The sequence below is a fragment of the Thunnus albacares genome, chromosome 7 (genome assembly GCF_914725855.1).
Source record: "Thunnus albacares chromosome 7, fThuAlb1.1, whole genome shotgun sequence".
Taxonomy (NCBI): domain Eukaryota; kingdom Metazoa; phylum Chordata; class Actinopteri; order Scombriformes; family Scombridae; genus Thunnus; species Thunnus albacares.
In genome coordinates, this window is record NC_058112.1 from 28,493,028 (window position 1) to 28,511,976 (window position 18,949).

The 18,949-nt window shown below is 39.7% G+C and overlaps 1 protein-coding gene across 5 annotated transcripts in view; it reads right to left on the reverse strand.

Annotated features, from left to right (window-relative positions):
* kif21a (kinesin family member 21A) overlaps nt 1-18,949 on the reverse strand; it is a 67,282-nt gene that overhangs the window by 30,134 nt on the left and 18,199 nt on the right. For all 5 annotated transcript variants that reach the window (XM_044357898.1, XM_044357897.1, XM_044357896.1 and 2 more), the window contains exons 2-10: nt 8,849-9,071; nt 5,325-5,507; nt 4,115-4,255; nt 3,034-3,165; nt 2,164-2,334; nt 1,237-1,352; nt 847-1,042; nt 572-761; nt 337-403 (exon numbers count right to left, since the gene is read on the reverse strand). In XM_044357898.1, coding sequence (XP_044213833.1) covers nt 337-403; nt 572-761; nt 847-1,042; nt 1,237-1,352; nt 2,164-2,334; nt 3,034-3,165; nt 4,115-4,255; nt 5,325-5,507; nt 8,849-9,071 — 1,419 coding nt within the window. The remainder of the gene's footprint in view (nt 1-336; nt 404-571; nt 762-846; nt 1,043-1,236; nt 1,353-2,163; nt 2,335-3,033; nt 3,166-4,114; nt 4,256-5,324; nt 5,508-8,848; nt 9,072-18,949) is intronic.

The window sequence follows — 18,949 nt, forward strand, 5'->3', positions numbered from 1 at the left end:
TGATGGGTCCAGTAGTCTGTGAGATTAGCTGCAGACAGATAAAACACGGACATGCACACACACACGACCAAACACATGATCTCCTTCCAGGCTTTCACCTGCTGGAGATAAAAATATGTCCTTTTGTAATTTGGATGAACTGACTTTTTAAATGAAATGATAAGAAATATTTATGATTTCACACCTGTCATCAGTTTGTTTCAAAGTCATCATGCATTTGAGTAATTTAAAATAAGTGATGGCGCCTTGATCAGTCGGTGGGTTGAATGAGACAGAAGAACAAACAAAGAAAATAAATCACAGTATTCAAAAACATTTACAGTCAGAGATATTTACCGGAGGTCTTCAATCTCTTTGATGTAACTCTGGATCATGTTGCCAATTTCCTCTGTACCTCCTTCACCTGGACAAGAAACAGAACAGGTTCCAGATGAGAGAGAGAAAGAAGAATCGTCTCTAACTGCATTATGTAATAGTTATGACGACGAAAGCATAAAAAATACCACGATCTTGCTGAAAAAGTCTTTGCCTAAACTAATCTAAGAGTTTGAGTGTGCAGGTTCCTCCCTACCTGCCCTGGCGAGGGCCTGGTTGGCCTGGTCACTGAGCAGCTGGGTGAGCCGCGCCCTCTGGGCGTCGATGGTCTCCTGCATGGCCTTCACCCTCACTCTCAGGTTGCTGTTCTCCGTCTGCAGCATTGAGTTCTCATGGAACATGTCACTGAAGCTCTCCACGCCGTCCTCGCCCGCCATGCGTTTACCCTGCAGCGAAGGAGAATGAAATATACGTAAATCTCATCTGACATGACAGCTCTCCCTGCCCTTTAAACTCTTCCTCTCTCCTCACCGTCTTGTACTCCATCAGCTCCATCTGCAGTCGAGCTATCTCCGTCCTCAGAGAGCTGATCTGCTGGCTGGCCTTGTCCTGGTTCACCATCACCTTGTTCTTGATGTTCCTGGCTCGGTTGGCGTACTTCAGCGTGTTCAGCGTCTCCATGAAGTCACGGTCGGATGGGCTGATGCATGCGATCATCACTGTTTGGCTGAGACAAGAAGGAGATGGATGTTTAGTGTCTGGTGCAGCTGCACAATTCTGATAAAGACTCGCACTGTCATTTATTTTTACTGATAATTATTCTCCAATTCATTCCTGTATTTATATCGTTATGAGAAATGGCTGGGTTTATGTTCGATGTATCACACTTGAGGATAAAAGTGAGAACATCTGCCCACCAACCTGTTTCCTCCTAGTGAGTCCTGTAGAAGTCGGGTGAGTTTGGAGTCTCTGTAAGGCACATGTGAGGACCGTTTGCTCCGGTCGCCCAAAGCACTGATTACATTCCCCAGAGCGAGCTTCAGGAACAGACGGTGGAGCAGAGAGGAGAGAATATTTCAGTGTGAAATATGTCACAACATAAATACAATGTATGTTTGTCACCTAACCTGGGCTCCTAGCATGGGTATGACATTATATTTAATTTATTTCAGACAATTTTTTCCTTTTTGTTCATTAACTAAATCAGGGCATTTCAAGTCCTCAAGTTTTCCAGGCTGGTTAACAGTTGTAGTTTGCAGTCGGGGGATTTGTAAGGAAATTATTTCAATATATCTTTACATTTTTCTTGTGATCCATTTGTGTAAATTCTGTGCTCTTCCCTGTTTTTACCAGCAATTTTAACATGCAAACCTCCTCTGTCTGGAAAACCCCACAAAATAATCTGAAAAGCTTTCAATAAACAGAAAAATCCACAAAATCCACTAATAACAAACCCATTAATTCCTACAAATAAAGGCTTGTAATACTTTGCATTTGTGTTTATTTTTAGAAAAGAAGAACACACATAAAATGCAGCTAAATTTTCATTCAATCTACCAATTTATAATCGCAGCGCTGCAGTCTAAAGCTGTATATCTGTGGATTAAACTGCAAAGATCATGTCTAAGACTTTTTAAGCAGTAAATCCTAACACTTATAACTTTAATGATGAAATATTAACACATGCATGTCCTTCTGTGCAGTATTTTTCTTGTTGCTTAGACTTCTTTTTCAGTGCAGAATAGATGTTTATTAACTTTGGCCACTAGATGGCAGTCAAACTCTATAATATCAACACTTCCCTGCTTCACTGAGTGACTTCACAAATCACTAGAGGGAGAAGCTCACCAGTCCACAGTTGATGGAGATGCCCTCTTTGGCTCGATCGCCCGTCGCTCCGGTTCTCTTCAGCCTCTCGGAACCGGCCAGGTCGACAAAGTGAAACTTGGCTGTCAGCGTCTCGTACTCGTCCATCTCAGAGTTGCCGTTGCTGACCCTGTTATCAGTCTCATTTTCTTGCTGTGAGTTATAATAAGACAAAAAAAAAAACACTAGTTAGTGACACAGCAGCACAATATGCCAGTGGGTTGTCCTCACTGTAATATAATAATATAATATATATAATTATAAATACCTGCCATCTGAGATATATGACACTTACAAAATGAGTTATGGCAAATCAAATGCTTTGGTTTCCTTTAAATTCCTCTGTAAGTACTGTATATTTTTTTATCTTATTACTAAAAATGCACATTTATGCACTTAAAAGGGACAGATAGAATTTAAATGAAGGAAAAACTTGACTCAGATAAGATACTTTTACATGCCAATAAGAGTTTGTCTTCTCCAAATACAGTATTAATGAATGAAACCTCAAACTAAAGTAACATATATCAAGGTATGGTGCCTTAAGAAAAATGCTTTAATACTAATAATTGTGAGTTTTGTTTGCCTCACAATGAGCTGAATCTGGCTGATAAATATCTCCTATATTGTATATTTTACTTTAAACTGGACGTATACACATTGCTCAGTGTTTTTAATCAATTACTTAGCAATTCATTGGTGCAAAAATAATGTTTCCAAAAAAAAATGATACCTGACTGCTCTCATTTTTATTTTTGTCTCGATAGGAGTTTTATTAGTTTAGTCTTCTACAGAATGTATTTAATGTGTTCATGGCATTTCAGATATTGCTCAGTGTGATAATGTACGAACATTGTCGGAGGCACAGACGCGGACTTGGCACAGGTGGATGGTGAAGATGGCGTGGGATCGAGAACTCTGGACGTTCATCTGAGTGCTGGCTGTGGTGCGAGACAGAGCCCCCAGCTTCAGGCACTGCATCATCTGAACAGAGAGAGAGAGAGAGAGAGAGAGAGAGAGAGAGAGAGAGAGAGAGAGAGAGAGAGAGAGAGAGAGAGAGAGAGAGAGAGAGAGAGAGCTTTAGAGATTAACACACTGGTCCAATTCACTTTGATGTAGCTGCATATAAACACAAATATCTTTAAAACACAAATTAATTCAAATGTATTCATAAAAAGGTCTTCTGGTAGCAAACTGGTTCACATTCAAGAGTAAATCCATTCATAAATCTGAAAATATTTAAAGTCCTTCGATATTTAAAGTTGCAGTGTGCAGAATTTAGTGACATCTAGTGGAACAGACTTGGCAGAAATGGAATATAATATTCATGTTTTAATTAGTGTATAATCACCCTTTATATCTACATGGGTCCTCTTCCACGGAGGCTGCCATGTACAGTAGCCCAGAATAAACAAACCACTGGCTCTAGAGACGGCCTTTCGTGTTTTTTGCAAGATTCGCGGCCACCGTAGGTTTGCCTACGCGCTTGGAAGGGGAGGGAAGATGTATTCTGCAACCTCAACACTAGATGCCACTAAATCTTACACACTGGTCCTTTACTTTCAGAACATGTCCATCAGATTCTGCTTTTTTTTACATAAAGAAAAATAAACTCTCTACAATATTATTACTAATAAAAACAAAACAAATCTTTGTTAAGAACTGTGATATCTTGAAGATGAAACCAATATACTGCTGTCTGACAACAAAGTTCACTGCTGAATGACTGAATTTGAATTAATAGTTTAGATGCAGCGTTATAAGTCAATGTCCTCCCTCTCTATATTTGAAGACTGTTATTTGTAAACTTGATTGAACAAGGCCTGTTTAAAATACCCATCTGAGGTTAGTAATCGGGTACACCAATAGCCACACACACACACACACACACACACACACACACACACACACACACACACACACACTCCTTTACCTCTGCCTCAGAGGACACGGTCCGTGTGGTCACTCCCACTGTGTAGATTCCTCCGGTGGCGTCCTCGTGAATCTTGATGTGAGATTTCTGTTTCATGTCTCTTGCAGAGTCAAACAGGTCCAGAACTTCCTCATTGTAAAGCTGCACAGAGACAAAACACAAGAAAAATATAGTTCTATTTCATTCTTCCTGACCACCAGAGGCAGTGCTTAACACTGGATGTTATCCATCTCATGCACATGCAGGTCAAGTGTTTAATATCAACAAAGTCACATGTGACCTGGGATGATGTAGCATATATATATATATATATATATCATAAAGATGTCCCTCGTATCTTCTCGCAGCAGCAGGAGAGGAGCCTGTGAGGGTCTCCTTTATAGTTTGTTTTCCTGTATTTTTCTGGTCCTGTATTTTTCTGGTGTTGGTAGTCAAAGTCTCAGTTGCTCCCTGATGAGTGCTTTCACTCGTTGAAGCGTGCACCTCCTTAGTTTTGATGAAAAGAGCGACTGCTCCCCAGTAAGTGCCTCCACGTGTGGGTACACTTCTTTTGTTGTGATTGTTGTAGAGGTGTTTCAGTGCCGTATGTTAAAGGAACAGGTTATTTGCTCCCTGTTGTTTGGTCGTTTAATTTGTAAGTTTAGCAGCACTAAAACAACAGCTACAGCAGTTCTAAAAGATTTTAACAGTTTGAGTTTCAGTGTCACAGAGTTAGCTGAGTGCAGTTTGCAACTTGACAAGAAAATTCTGGGGAAATAAAACTAACGGACATGTAAAAAGGACCGATCTAAAGACAATAGATATCAGCACCAGATAGCAACTCTAGTCTAAAAGTATCAGTATCTGCCAAGTATCTGATTCCTGTGTGTATCCATATATCTTCACCACCTCTCCAGTTCCAGGTCTTCTCTGGGAATTTGAGCGCTGTCGCAGTCTGATAGACCAGCACAACTGTCAACTCACATCATTCCTGTTAACTCTTCCTGTCTGCCACCATCCCCCCCCCCCGCCCCCCCCCCGCCCAACACCTCCTAACCCCACGATGACAGCTGCTGCAGTTCAATTGTCAGTGTGGATATTTTCAAGTGATGGAGCGCTGGTGTTAAAGCCTGTTAAACGAGCAGTGTCAACAATATAAGCCTGACCCATGACATCTCTGTAAATGCCTGTCCTAACGCTAAAGAGAGAGAGAGAATATGATGACGTGTACCTCGAGGAACTGGGCGTTGATCTTAAACTCAGGTACGGGGCGTCCCTGCTCCTGAGCGGCCTGTCGGCGCTCCTCGATACCCTTGAAGAGGTGGTGGACGGCGCGGGGAATGATACCCAGCTCCTCGTCTACGACGTTGACATCAAAGCCCGTCCCCATGGTGTATGTCTTCCCTGAACCCGTCTGGATGAAGAGGAGAAAACGTCATACAAGAAGAACTAAAACACAAGACAGCGTTGCTTTTAATGAGAAATATTCTGTTCATTTGTTTTTTTAATCTATTAATGTTGTTTTTAATGGCATTTTTAGCCCATGAGGTGCCAAGTTTAATCTTTTTTGAATGTTTAAATCTGGTAGATTTTACACTACTACAAAAGTATGTGTACACCTAAACATTACATGATTGTTCCGACATCTTTTTCCAAAACCACAGGCTTCAATCTGCTGCTACAACTGCCTCCACTTTTCTGGGAAAGCTTTCCACAACATTTTGGAGCCCCGGCTGCAGGGATTTGCTCATTTGCCATTCAGCCACATTAGCATCAGGGAGGTCGGCCACTGATGTCGGGCAGGTCAGGGATCTGTGCACGCGAGTCAAGTTCTTCCACAACAAATTGGGGAAAATCATTTCTTTCTGGATCTGACTTTGTGCACGGGGGGGGGGGGGGGGGTAATGTCATGTCAAAACAGGAAAGAGCCACAAAGTGGGAGGCATCTCAAAAATATCATTGCACGCTGCAGCTGTTTTTCCCCTAATTGGAGCTGAGGCACAAACCATGAAAATCAGCCCCAGGCAGGATGTGACATGTGAAGTGCTACACAGATAAAATATCTTATTGTTATTATATCCTGTTATGAAGAGTTGTAATTAACTTTTTGTTGTTTATTTTTTCCTGCCATCAGCTTCAATTCAGAATTTTCCTGGAAACAGGCCACGAGGCATTTACTCATTGTGTTTACCTGGAAGCTACGCATGTAGCTGTAGAGCAAGTTTTTCTTGTGTATCTTCAGAAAATGTTGTGTTGTGGCTGCATTCGTTCTGTTCAAATGAGGATGTTGTCATTGGATATATTAGTACCAGAATATCTGTGGCACCTCTTGCTTAAAATAAAATAAACCAGGGCTTTAAACAACCCAAAGTGCTTTTGATATGACAGCAGATTTACTCTCTGCTCTCCACATCATTACGTTCTATATCTGCAACCCGACCGGGGTAGAGTTCTTGTGATGCAGCCGAGTGGGTCGCTCTAAATCTAGCTTAGTCCCTGTAAAGCCACAGAGGCAAACAGGTCTGATCCAGGCCAAACCCACCGCTGTCTTATGTGTGAAAGTGCTTTCAGAAGTAGGCCGGCAGCCACAGAAGCAGCAGTTACCGGGGAGATACGGGTTAATGCGGACACACATTAAAGATGTATACTTCAGCTGTCTAAGAGGTGTGTATGCACTTCACTTCACTTTGACTCGTGTGAGTGCCGTGCAGCGGGGGGATCGGTCGCCAAGCAACCTGAGCGGTAGGGGAGTTGAGGGAGTTGAGGGAGGTGACGGAGGCCCAGACTTGCGTGTCATTTCCATGTGGAGGAAACAAAGAGGGAGAGAGAGAAGTGGAAGAGAAGGAGCAGTAGCTGAAGGAACAGAGGAGCTGGCTGCGACTAACAATCATTTTCATTACTTATTCAACTAATTAATCAATTGTTTTATCTATTAAATGTAAAAGAAAGTGAAAAATACCCATCAGGGTTTCCAAGAGCCCATTTATGACATATTCAACTTTGTCTTTTTGTCCAATCAACAGTCCAAAATACATAAATATTCACTTTACTATCATACAGGTGAGTCAAAGTCAAGCTGGCATCTGAAAAGTTTTGGTATTTTTGCTCGAAACATTATTTAAATGATTAACTGGTCATCAAACTTTTTTGCGGATTAATTTTCTGTCAATAAACTAATAAATTAATTGACGTCAGCTCTACAGCTCTGTTCAAAAGATTCATGTTATTTCTGGGCATACAGTACATAAAGTGTTTTTATTTTCTATCTCTTCCAAATATTTGAGTCTCTGTATTTATTATCTCATTACAAGGATTTTTTGAAAGCAGCATCCAGTAAAAATAGTATCTGAAACATGCTAACATGAGGTTTTTATTTATTTAAGGTCTCTTGTTTGTTTTTTTTAGTCATGTTTCTTGGTATTTATGTTAGATTTCTGTTAATTTTCACTCATTCCTGTATTTAATTCAGCATTTATGTTCAAGCTGTGATGATACAACGTTGGTTTTCTAAATAAAGATTTCAAAAAAAACCCTTAAGCTCTGTTCATCTTGCAATAGCAGGCTCACTGCCAGTAATGCCATTAATACCATGAATAAATCCTTAAAGTGCTCTTCAAGTTATACACTAATAAATGAGTGCAAGTCAGTGTGCACGCAGGGGAAACGGTTATTTCTTTGGGCCCCGTAAGGACTTTGTAGGATTATAAGGCTTTAGCTCCCTCGTGATGTCACATACAGCTTTACATGACTACAAAAATGTAAATGTAATAAAGTAATTAAGTAAATAAATAAAGTAAACCAACAGGACTTTGAGAATCAGCCATAAGAACAAGTGCTGGATGATATTTCAATACTGCATCTGATTATACTGATAATCAGCTGATATACATACTGATTAATTTTAAACTGATATCATACTGTCCTTTTACATTATTATGTTGTCCAAATGAATAATTCCAACTACAAAATATAGATTTATTCTAAATGTAATTTTGGCCGGCTTATATGTATATATATAACATACATATATATGTATATTGCATGTCTGTTCACCCTGGGGGATAGATTTCCACCTCTGCTGCTCTATCTGAGGTTTCTACCTTTAGTTTCTTTCATTTACATTTTTGTGGTGTTTAGTTTTTCCTTATTTAAAGTAGCAGAGCTGCAACTGACAGTTATTTTCATTACTGATTAATCTGACGATCATTTTGTGTATAAAATTTCAGAAAATTGTGAAAAATACTGTTATAATTTCTTCCATAATTGCACAATCGAATGTCTTGTTTTGTCCAATCGACAGTCCAAAATTCAAAGATAGTCTGTTTACTATCATATATGTCACAAAAAAGCTTCAAATACTCACAACTGAGAAGCTGCAACCAGCTAATGTTTGGCATTTTTCCTTAAAAATGACTGAAACGGTTATTCGATTATCAAAATAGTTTCACATTAATTTTCCGTCAGTCAAATAATTGATTAAATCGATTAACTTTTGCAGTTCTAATCTGAATTGAGAGTCTAAGGATAGACTTATAAATATTGTGAGGCCATATTGTCCAACCTAAGTTCAAATTCCTCCAACAGAAGTCTCCTCTTGTGTCTTTTTACCTAAATGTCAACACTTCCCACCTCTCAGCCCCCTTCTCCCTTTCTCCTCAAACATACACATGCACACAGACCAGTTTGCTACACGTCCACTTAAAGCTATAACGCCCCGTCAGAAGTGCAGCTGTGATACTGAACACAAAGACTCGCCTGTCCGTATGCAAAGACGGTGGCGTTGTAGCCCTCGAAGCAGCCCTCGATCAGCTTCTCCGTGCAGGTGGAGTAGATGCTGTCCTGCTGGGAGTCCATGTCGAACATGTAGTCGTAGGTGAAGGACTTGTCTTTCCCCAGGATCACCTGAGGCTCCCCGGGCATCACGTACGTACAGATGTGACATCCTTCAATCTTCTCCCGGGCCAGCTGAGGACGGATCCTGCAGACAAAAAAAAAAACAAAAAACCCCAAAGACATAAGATGTTAGAAAGAAAGCGGTTTGAAAGTAATAGAGGCTTTAACTGAAAACCACCTTCAAACTTTATGAAAGATCCACAAATTAAGAAATAAAAAGGAAAATAATCCCCTGAATAATCCAAAACACATGTCACATTATTTGTTACAGGAAAACAAAACCACAGCCTCTCGTAGGCCACCAGGACTGATTCGTGAAAGCTGAATCAGTTTGTTATTCTGGGAAATAAAAATGAAGAGGTTTTACTGTAGATTAAGAGAACGCAGCCTAAAGCAGTAGAAACTGTTGGCAGCATTGGAAGGAGAAATTTCAACCACACCTAAACCACTGAGACAAATAAAAACATAAAAGGATCAATAAAATAAAGACCTGCTGCCAAATCTGAGTGCTATAAGTTATTTGCCAACATGCAATTATTGTATAAAAGTGCAACAAAATAAAAAAAACTTTGCAAATAACCTAGAAAAACAATAGTTAGATCCACTTAAGTGAAACTAGCAAAACAAAAGATCATTATTATCATTTTCATTCTAGTCAGTCGGTCTTTAAACAAACACTTCTCAAGGAAACTGAAATACAGAATCTACTGTGCAGCAACACCACATTATTTCTATTATTATTTGCATTATTTGCATACAGGAAAGGCTTTTAAAACACAACAAGGGGTTCATCTTTTGACATATTGTTGTGAAATCAGAAAAGAACCATCACAGATGGATTTATATATTTTCACTCCCTACAGACGCAGGTTTTTTTTGTAGAACAGTGACAAGGTCATCATCCTACTGTGACCCAATACTTTGTCCCATAAAACCTGCCAGCTGGGTTAATACTGTATGTACCGCTGTAGTGCGTCTGTTCGTGTGTGTGCGCCTGACGAAGCTGAAATGCCGAACGTTACAGATGTTCTCTTGAATGTCGGACAAATGAAATCTGACGGGGATTAACCGGTTTTTTACGTGGATGTGAGAGGGAAAGAAGAGAGAGAACGACTGAAACTGTGTGTGTTCATTCTGCAGTGAAAGAAAGATGGTGTGACAGGCAGTACAACACTATCAGAAACATCTGCATTCAAGGACAAGGACGGCAGGAAAGAAAATACTTCTCGAAGGTCAGCCTGGAGGTCATAGACATGTAAAAAAACTTAGATAAAAGATGGAAAATATCCAGGGGTGACCTAGAGTCTTCTGTCAAATGAGTAACATTTTGAGATATCTTACATAGAGTGAAGGGTGAAAATAAACTCTTATCAAATATAGTGAAGGTAAAAGTATAATATAGCTCTAGTTATATTAAAGTCAGTAGTTTATGATATTATAACAGGCCACAGAAACGACCTTCAACTCTTCACAGTTGAAAAGTAAATGTTTCAATATTATCGTTTAACAGATATTTGCTGAATCATATTATGATAACATGATCATATTGCTTTAGTTTTACGCAATTTTGTAATTTACATTAATAATTTCAAGCAAATTGTAATTCCTACTGTAAACAATAACTAACAAAATGATGTATTCAAGTTTTAAACACACAAGTCTGATGTGAAGAACAACAACAGAACGCAGTTAATAACACTGATCAGTCGATCAATGTGATCCTTTTAATGAGAGTTTGCCAAAATGTGTCAAATTATTATATATATTAATACTGGAAAAGATGTTTTTCCATCAATATTAACATATTAATTTAGCTCTGATGAAAAGCAGGTTAGACTTCCTGCACACTACTCTAATATGTCAGTTCATTCATTAGTTTGATGTATACTGATGTCTTGAATGTAAGACCTACGTGTAAAAATCACGCTTTGTACAAGATAACGAGCTCTTCTTACTTTAAACATTGTTCTCAATCCTGAACCTCATGTACCACGACGCTGCGTGTTGTCTCTTAACTGAACTCTGACATCACATAAGGAACTTAATCAAGCTGTAAAACCAAATTAATGCAATTAATTAACTGTCTGGTAGGACAGGAAACCAGCAAAGCTTTAAGTACTTAAGAGCCAGGATTGCTCTAATGTAAAGCGTTAGCATGTACACAGCAGCAGCTAACGAATCATTTCAGCATCTATGTTCTCCTCAATCAATGGTTAATTGTGACCAGTCTTGCAGAAAGTATCAGTGTGTCGCTTTAAACCAACTGCGCTGATGGGTTCAGCTCACAAACAAGCTTGGAAGAAAAGCACCTGACAGCAGGCCTGCCAGTCTCTGTGTCCTGTGTGGATAAGGGTCTCATTGTGCCTCCAAGTTCAGGCAGAACAATGCTGTGAGGGGAAATACAGTGCGACCATTGTGTCCGTCTGGGTGACATTGTATCCCGGCGCTGACACCAACGCCACGGCTGCAGGATTACACGGCTGGACGGAGGGGTGGGAGGAGAGGTAACGGTCGCAGAATGAAAGATAGCACACATGAACCTTCTGAATGATTCCTTCACCTGGATTTTTTACTGTAATACACAGTCCTTCAAGGTCTCAGAGGCCTCAAGGTTTTTCCCAGGCAACCTAATTATACAGAAGGCTTTTTAGGTGTTACTGACAGCCTGAGAAGCTGCATTAAGAAGGAGAAATATACGAGCGTACTGCACCGTATTGCACTGATGAAGAGCAAACTCAGCACATCCTGTAGCTGCTTTAAAAAGCCACATACAGTCACCTGGTGAGGTTTTGCTTAGGCTGGCTAGTTTGAACCACAGTTAGATGTTGCCTCTAGGGATTGAAGTATTTGATTGTGCTCAATTTATTGATACGCAACACATGTATGTGTATGATGAGGCTCAGGAAGGGGTTTCCTACCTGGGTTGCATCAGGTGAAGTCTTTACATAGTATTATTTTATGTAGTTTCATGTCATGAAGATATAATGTCATAGCTGTACTCCGGTGTTTTTTTTTGAGTGTATCTATTTATTGTGCAGGTGCCTTTTTTCTTGATATCATTTTTGTGTTTTTACCAATGCACCTGATATAATATTAGAAATTTGTAAACACTACTTTAAGGCAAAATCTACATTTTTAGTACCTATTTGTCAGCGGAGCTGTAGAGCTGCAGGCCTTTACTGCAGTTTGGGGGAATCTGAACCATTAATAAAATGTTTTTATTCCCCCGCCACCTTACTTCCCACAAGCTAATAAAGAAGTTTAATGATCCGAGGAATTAGTTCAGTCACGATGCATGATTTTGTAGAATAAAGTCTGGGGACATCCTGATTAGCTTCTTCATCTCTGATACCAAACTGGGTTATTAAATCTTAGAATATTAGCATCAACCAACCAGAATATTTCTGGGTTTTATTGAAGATTATTTTCTTTATTTTCTCTATTACCTCAAATCGCTATCGTATTATAGTAATACAGTCCTGTTACTGTGCTGTAGCTGGAATACAGCTGGTCACATCTAAAGTCCTTCAGTCGTTCTAAAGCTGCAACGATAAGTCGATTAACCGATTAGTCGATTAACAGAAAATCAGTGGGCAACTATTTTGATCTACTACTATTTAATCAAATAACTGTTTTACTCATCTTATAAGCAAAACTACCATAAATTTGTTTGCTTCAGCTTCTAAAATGTAATGAGTTAATGCCTTTTCTTTGTCATATATGACAGTAGACTGAATATCTTTAACTCTGGGATATTATAACGGTCGTTTTTCAAAATTTTCTGTCATTTTATAGTCAAAACAATTTATCAAAGAAATAATACACAGCAATTGCAACGAGCTGAAGGTTTGCAGTTAAAAAGACTTTGCTACAGTTTTTTAACTTGCTTGCAGTTTTCTTCAATATCAACAATATCTACTGGCATCAGAAACATGTAGGAGAAAACCCCAGCTGACTAACCACAGCTCTTGTAGTCCCCATGAGGTATTGCAGCAGCCTGGATGTTTATTTACATTTTTGAAGGGTTGCACGAGTAGCCGACGTGCTCTGCTGCTACGACCAAACCCTTTTACACACAAGTATAAATCCTATTTATTCCATTTCCCCTTCTGAAGCTGCTGCAGCGGAGCTTCTCAGTAGTAAAAGCAGGTATCTGTCACAGTACCGAGCAGCTCTCAAACGTATGTGTAGCTGCGTGAACGTGACGCTCAGGAAAAAGTCAAACATGCTCACAACACAAAGCAAAACAAATCTTCCCCTTTCAGCCTCCTCAGCCGGGCTGCAGAGGCTTGAGCTCTATTGTTTGGATCTCATGTGGCTGTTGTAAAGCACAATAAACGTGATCCCAGTTAGAAAATCAATTAGCTTCCATGTCGAATTCACCGTATTTAACCAATTACATGTTTCCTTGGCCTGTAAGAATGTTCTATAAATCTAATCCTTTCCAGTAACCACAAGGGGGGTCTTTGTTTCAGACCATTTAACTCTCTAATTGGCTGTGTAATCCTGTCTGTTTCAACACTCTCCCACAATACTTTCCCACACAGGAATCTGATGCTTATTCCCAAAATTTGCTCTCTTTTCATCTGCGTGTAAACAGCGATGTGGAGTATTATCATTATCTTCATCTTATTTATCTCCAAAACCAAACATTTCAGTCTCCATCAGGGACAAGTGATGGTTAGAGACCACTTTATAGACACTTTTAATGATCCTGGTAGAATAAAGAAGAAACACCAGCACAAAACTGTTGGTGCGTTTCATCATTTAATGATTGATATAGCAATAAATGTATAATTTTAGATAATTAACTCAAAAATTAAGATGCAAATAGTAAAATATTAGCTGTTATTTGCAGAGCAGTGGAATTGTAGGAGTATGTATAGAGAAAAAAATGTAAAAATAGCGATCAGAAAATGATATTTAATTCACTTTCTTTAATGATCAGCTGTGATAACAGTCTATGTAATAACACACTACTTAGATTTATTACACAGAAACAGACGTCTTGTTATTCTCTAAAACTTCATGATCAATTTACTGATTATACTGCAACATGATGTTGATAATATGGTAATAGTATATAAATTTGACTGATAATTTGCAAGCTTTCAGTGGTTGAATTTACATTAATTACAACACTGTGGTCACATTGTTAACATCAGTTACTGCTTGAGTTGTTTATATTAATATACACATCTTTTATTATAGATGGCAGAGCATGTAAGTTACACAATAGTTCAGATCAATAGCTCTGATGCATCATCAATAATGACTCCAGTCAAAGTGGTCTGACAGCGTTTATAAAATGTAAACTGAGCCTCACTGTATCAATACAGAGGACGTAAAAAACAGTTGTGGTCATTTGTCTATTTTAGAGGCTCTGGATTTGACGTGTTAGGGGAGGAGCCAAGGTTAGAGGTCAGGGTCAAAGGTCACGAGGGCTCGACTGGGCAAAGACCAGTTGTCTACTTTATGTCAGCCGGTAACTGATTCAGATACAAACACAGAAGGTGTCAAACAACGAAACCTGTCATTGAGGAGTTTACATTATTAAAGCTGCGACGATTCATCGATTGGTCGATTGACAGAATCTGGAACTAGTTTGATAATCGATCAATCGTTTTGAGTCATTTTTTGAGAAAAGAAAAACAGCTGAAATTCTCTGGTTCCAGCTTCTTCAATGTGAATATTATCTGTTCTTTTTAGTCCTCTAAAGCAACGTTGATTGACATTTTTCACATTTTTTAAAAAATATTCGTTAGTTGCAGCCATTGACTGTATATAAAGATGGACGACACGTCTCCACTTCCTGCCGATATGCAAAAGTGAAACCGAAATGTCTCCTTTGTGGGAGGCGGCAGGATGACGGTCCGCAGGACACGGAAAAATGTCAAACATCAGAAACAATCAAACATCAAAGTGATAAGAACAATCTATCTAAAATGACAGAAACTATCTTTGAGAAAAATGTATTTTTTAGTTTGGCTCATGTCCCATCCACTAACATGGAGGGGGCGGGACTTATGAGCTATACCGCAGCCGGCAGGGAGCGATCGAGATGTTTTGGCTTCACTTTTGGAGAGCTGTCATGACGTTCATGTTGGTCCAAAGGTTGCAGGTCCAATAAAGTGCAACTGATTCATGCAGAGAAATCTACTATTAATCTGTCATTGATGCATTAAAACCACGTTACAGTAAATCAAATGTGAATCATGTTTCATTTGTGCTTGTTGTGTCCTCAGTTTCCCTCAATTTTTTTAATACAATCCAGACACAACATCTTATCTTTTTTGTTCAAAAACAGAGTAAAAACCCTGTATTGGTACTTTTCAAGGCTTTGCATATTCACAGCTTGTTTCTGAGCTGCTGGTGTTCAGCTGTGAACACTGAAGCACGCCCAAACCTGTTAACACCCCCCCCCCTCCTAACACCCCACTACTGTCAAACCGCCTCCTCACTGCACTCAATAAATCATTAATGGTGCAGCATATTTCTATGAGGGAGGGGTGAAGGATACAGACATGTGTGAGTCCTTTCAGTTTTATCTGCAGATTTACACTTCTTTACAGCTGTCTAGCAAAAAAAAAAAAAAAAATTATTGAAATATGCAAAAAAAATAACCTGATTAAAGGATTTGTAACAAATAGGGCGCCAAGGAAACACCATTCTTGAGTATCAAACAAAAAAAAAAGTGATTAGTATTCAGAAAGTCTTACTCTTATCATATCTGGTGGCCATATTTACTGTTTCCATCTGAAGACAAACTAACAGGACATATTAAACATGACAGTAACAGCAGATAAACTCTTTTTTGGAGGTTGTGCCACTGCTTGCTGTGACACTGAACTATGCTGAGTCATTATTTAATAAACGTACTGTCTGTGTTTCTATTGCATGTACATAAAAATCTGCTTAAGGTAAATGTAAAACATTAAAGTAGAATGAAACACTGTTGTTTCCATTCAGTGTTTCAAATGAGGCTGCGACCAATCAGTTAATCTGCAGATTTTTCTCTTTTTTTTTTAACGATAAAAATAAATCATTTGGTCAATAAAACATCAGATGAATGGAGAAATGGTGATGACCATCCTGGAGTCTTAGCTGACGTCCTCAAGTGTCTTATTTTGTCCACAAATCCAAAAACCCCCAAATTATTAAATTATCAAAACAGCTGCAGATACATTTTTTGTTGATCGACTAATCAGCTAATCATCGCAGCTCTATTTCAAATTATTATACCTGAAATCTTGTCACGATGGCACAATAGAAACAATATTCATTTAGGTTTTTTTGTGGCTTTACTTGTTTGTCAAGACAGCGCTGCAGTGCAGAGAGCCCTGCTAGTGCTCAGATAGAGAGGAGGAGAGAAAAAAAAGAGCAACCTTTGTTCATGCACACACAGCCAAAACTCAAAGCCACGCACACAAAAGCTAAAGCTCCACTCCCAGTGGTCGCTGCAGACCGGGAGAGTAAACAGGCCAGATCTTTATGTGGAGATTTGCTGAGAGCAGCAGTGCGGCTTGCTTGGGATGATGTCACCTGCCACCGGGCTGTCCGCTCAACTTTAAGCAGAACGTCTCAACTGTCCTTCAGTCCAGCAGACAATTAGGCCTGTGTGAAGGACAGAGAGGAAGAGTGTGTGCGAGTGGAGTGAAGAGGTAATAAGAGAGAAGCGCGTGTGTGTGTGTGTGTGTGTGTGTGTGTCACACATTTGGCGTGTTGCCAGACACTGCAGGCTGGTGTCTACGTGTCTCCTTGTGGTCGTAATCAAAGTGAAGCATGCAGGGAAACGGAGGCTTTAATAGTGCAGGTGATTGCTCTGATGCGGTCAGCTTTCTTCTGCTTCCTCTCTCACCTCTCACCCACAAAAACGACACCTCAGAAAATCATTTTTAAAAGGAGGCGTCGAACGCCAGAAAGGGGGGGGGGGGGGGGGGGGGTGGAGTTTACTCTTTGAGTTTAACACATCAGGAAAATTCAGAACTGGTCAGGTAAGTTTTAGATTACAGAAACATGTGCTTAATTGTCTTCGCAGCTCTTTGCTGTCATTTGGCTTAATCTTCCTGTCAGTCGCTGCTTTCAAACAGCAAACCCTGCCCAGGTGTCACCGAGTCTCAGGTCTGGGAAAGTCCTTGTCTGAGGTTGCTCCACATACACGGGGAGACCTCATGAACCAAAAAAAGAAAAGAAGTTTCCCCAAACCTCTCATATAAAACAGAGAAATCACTCTACATAACACCAGCATCCTTCACTTACAACAACACACCAAACCCACCAGATGTCTCTCTATAGGATCTGTATGTGGAGGCCAGTGTCCCACATTTGAATTAATATAAAAACTGTATTAATTGGGGATACATATATACAGTATAACGAGTATAACGAGCTCCCTTAAGACAGATTTTACTAGCAACTTTTTGACCAAAACTGGTCTTAAACTGGCAAAAAAAAAAGTGTGACCATTAAATCCTGTCTTCAGTGTGTGGTTGCCACTCCGTTTTATCTCATCAGTCTTAATGTTTAATTAGATCCCCATTAGTCGTTACCATGGCAACAACGGCCCTTTCTGGGGTCCATAAAATAAAACAACACACTTTTAAAAAATACTTACAGTTACACTACAGTACATGTAATATCACTATTACGTCAAATAAATGACATCAAAACCACTCGTTCTAAAAACATGAAATTGAATATTAACCAATAAAACTATTTATTTGAACATCTATATCGCAAGGAAACACTAAATGATACTTATTTTTCTTATTTACTTTAATATTTTATGGTTTGTCTTAAAGAAGAACCTGGCAGACTATTCCAGTGACATACTGTACGGCTTCTTGTTGCATTTCTTTACATCTCTGTGACTCATTTAAAACGCTCCCGTAGCAGCCACACAGTTGCTGTTAACATATTATAATTCTACTATTTTTTTTATGTTGCACTTCTTCCATCATATAAAAAGTGAATGCTGGCAGTGGTTGCAGGATTAGAGCAACAGAGCTGAGGAGTGTGTGTATGGAGAGAGAGAGAGAGAGAGGGGGGGATTGTGTGTAAGACTCCAAACTGTCAAAGACTTAAAACATGTGTGTGTGTGTGTGTGTGTGTGTTGTGAGGCAGCTGACTGTGCTGAAGCACTACATTACTGTATGATCGTGGTTTCACTACATGTGTGCTGACTAGTGCAGTTTGGCTTCTTCCTAAAAAAACGCAAGCGCCTGGCACATAATTAAAAAAAAAAAAAAAAAGAAATCTTTGGTCCAGTGCAGCTTCTATTTGGTGGGTGCTTTTTTTTAAAGTGCCCTGCTGTACAATGAGGAGGTACATTTTTAGTATCACACACACACACACACACACACACACACACTGCTAGAAGTGGTTTCATGCTCTGCCCGTTCAGCCAGACGGGACCACCTACAGTACCAGACAAAGAGCTCAGCACGCCGTCTACTTTAACTCAACGCTCGGGCCGCAGACGAGCTGGAAGAAAACCACGAGAGCATGTGATCTGTGCGACTGTCAAACACAAATCCATCACTGATAAAAAGCTTTAACTTCACATCTGCGGTGATTGAATAAAACCACCCCCGATACTGTATCGATGTGTCTTCTTTATGTCTGTGCTGCCCTGAAACACTCTCTGTACTCTGCGTGACATAAAGGATGGGGTTGCTATGGTGACCGGTAATGGAAGCGAAGAATTAAAGTCATAATCCGATCCCAGCAGGATATAATGCCGGTCTGGCCGACTAAAAGATGCCAAGAGGAGGGGCATCGGAGACAGTCGGAGCACGGCAGCTCGCTCAGCATCCTGCCACCCGTCACAGACTTCAGCGTGAGGTTAATTCACTGCCGACCCAACCGGTGAATTAGGCATCAAAAAAAAAGGTTTATCATATAATTATTCTTAACCCACAGGGATAATTTTACGTCTTTGCGAGTGTAACCGCTCGGCTAGGC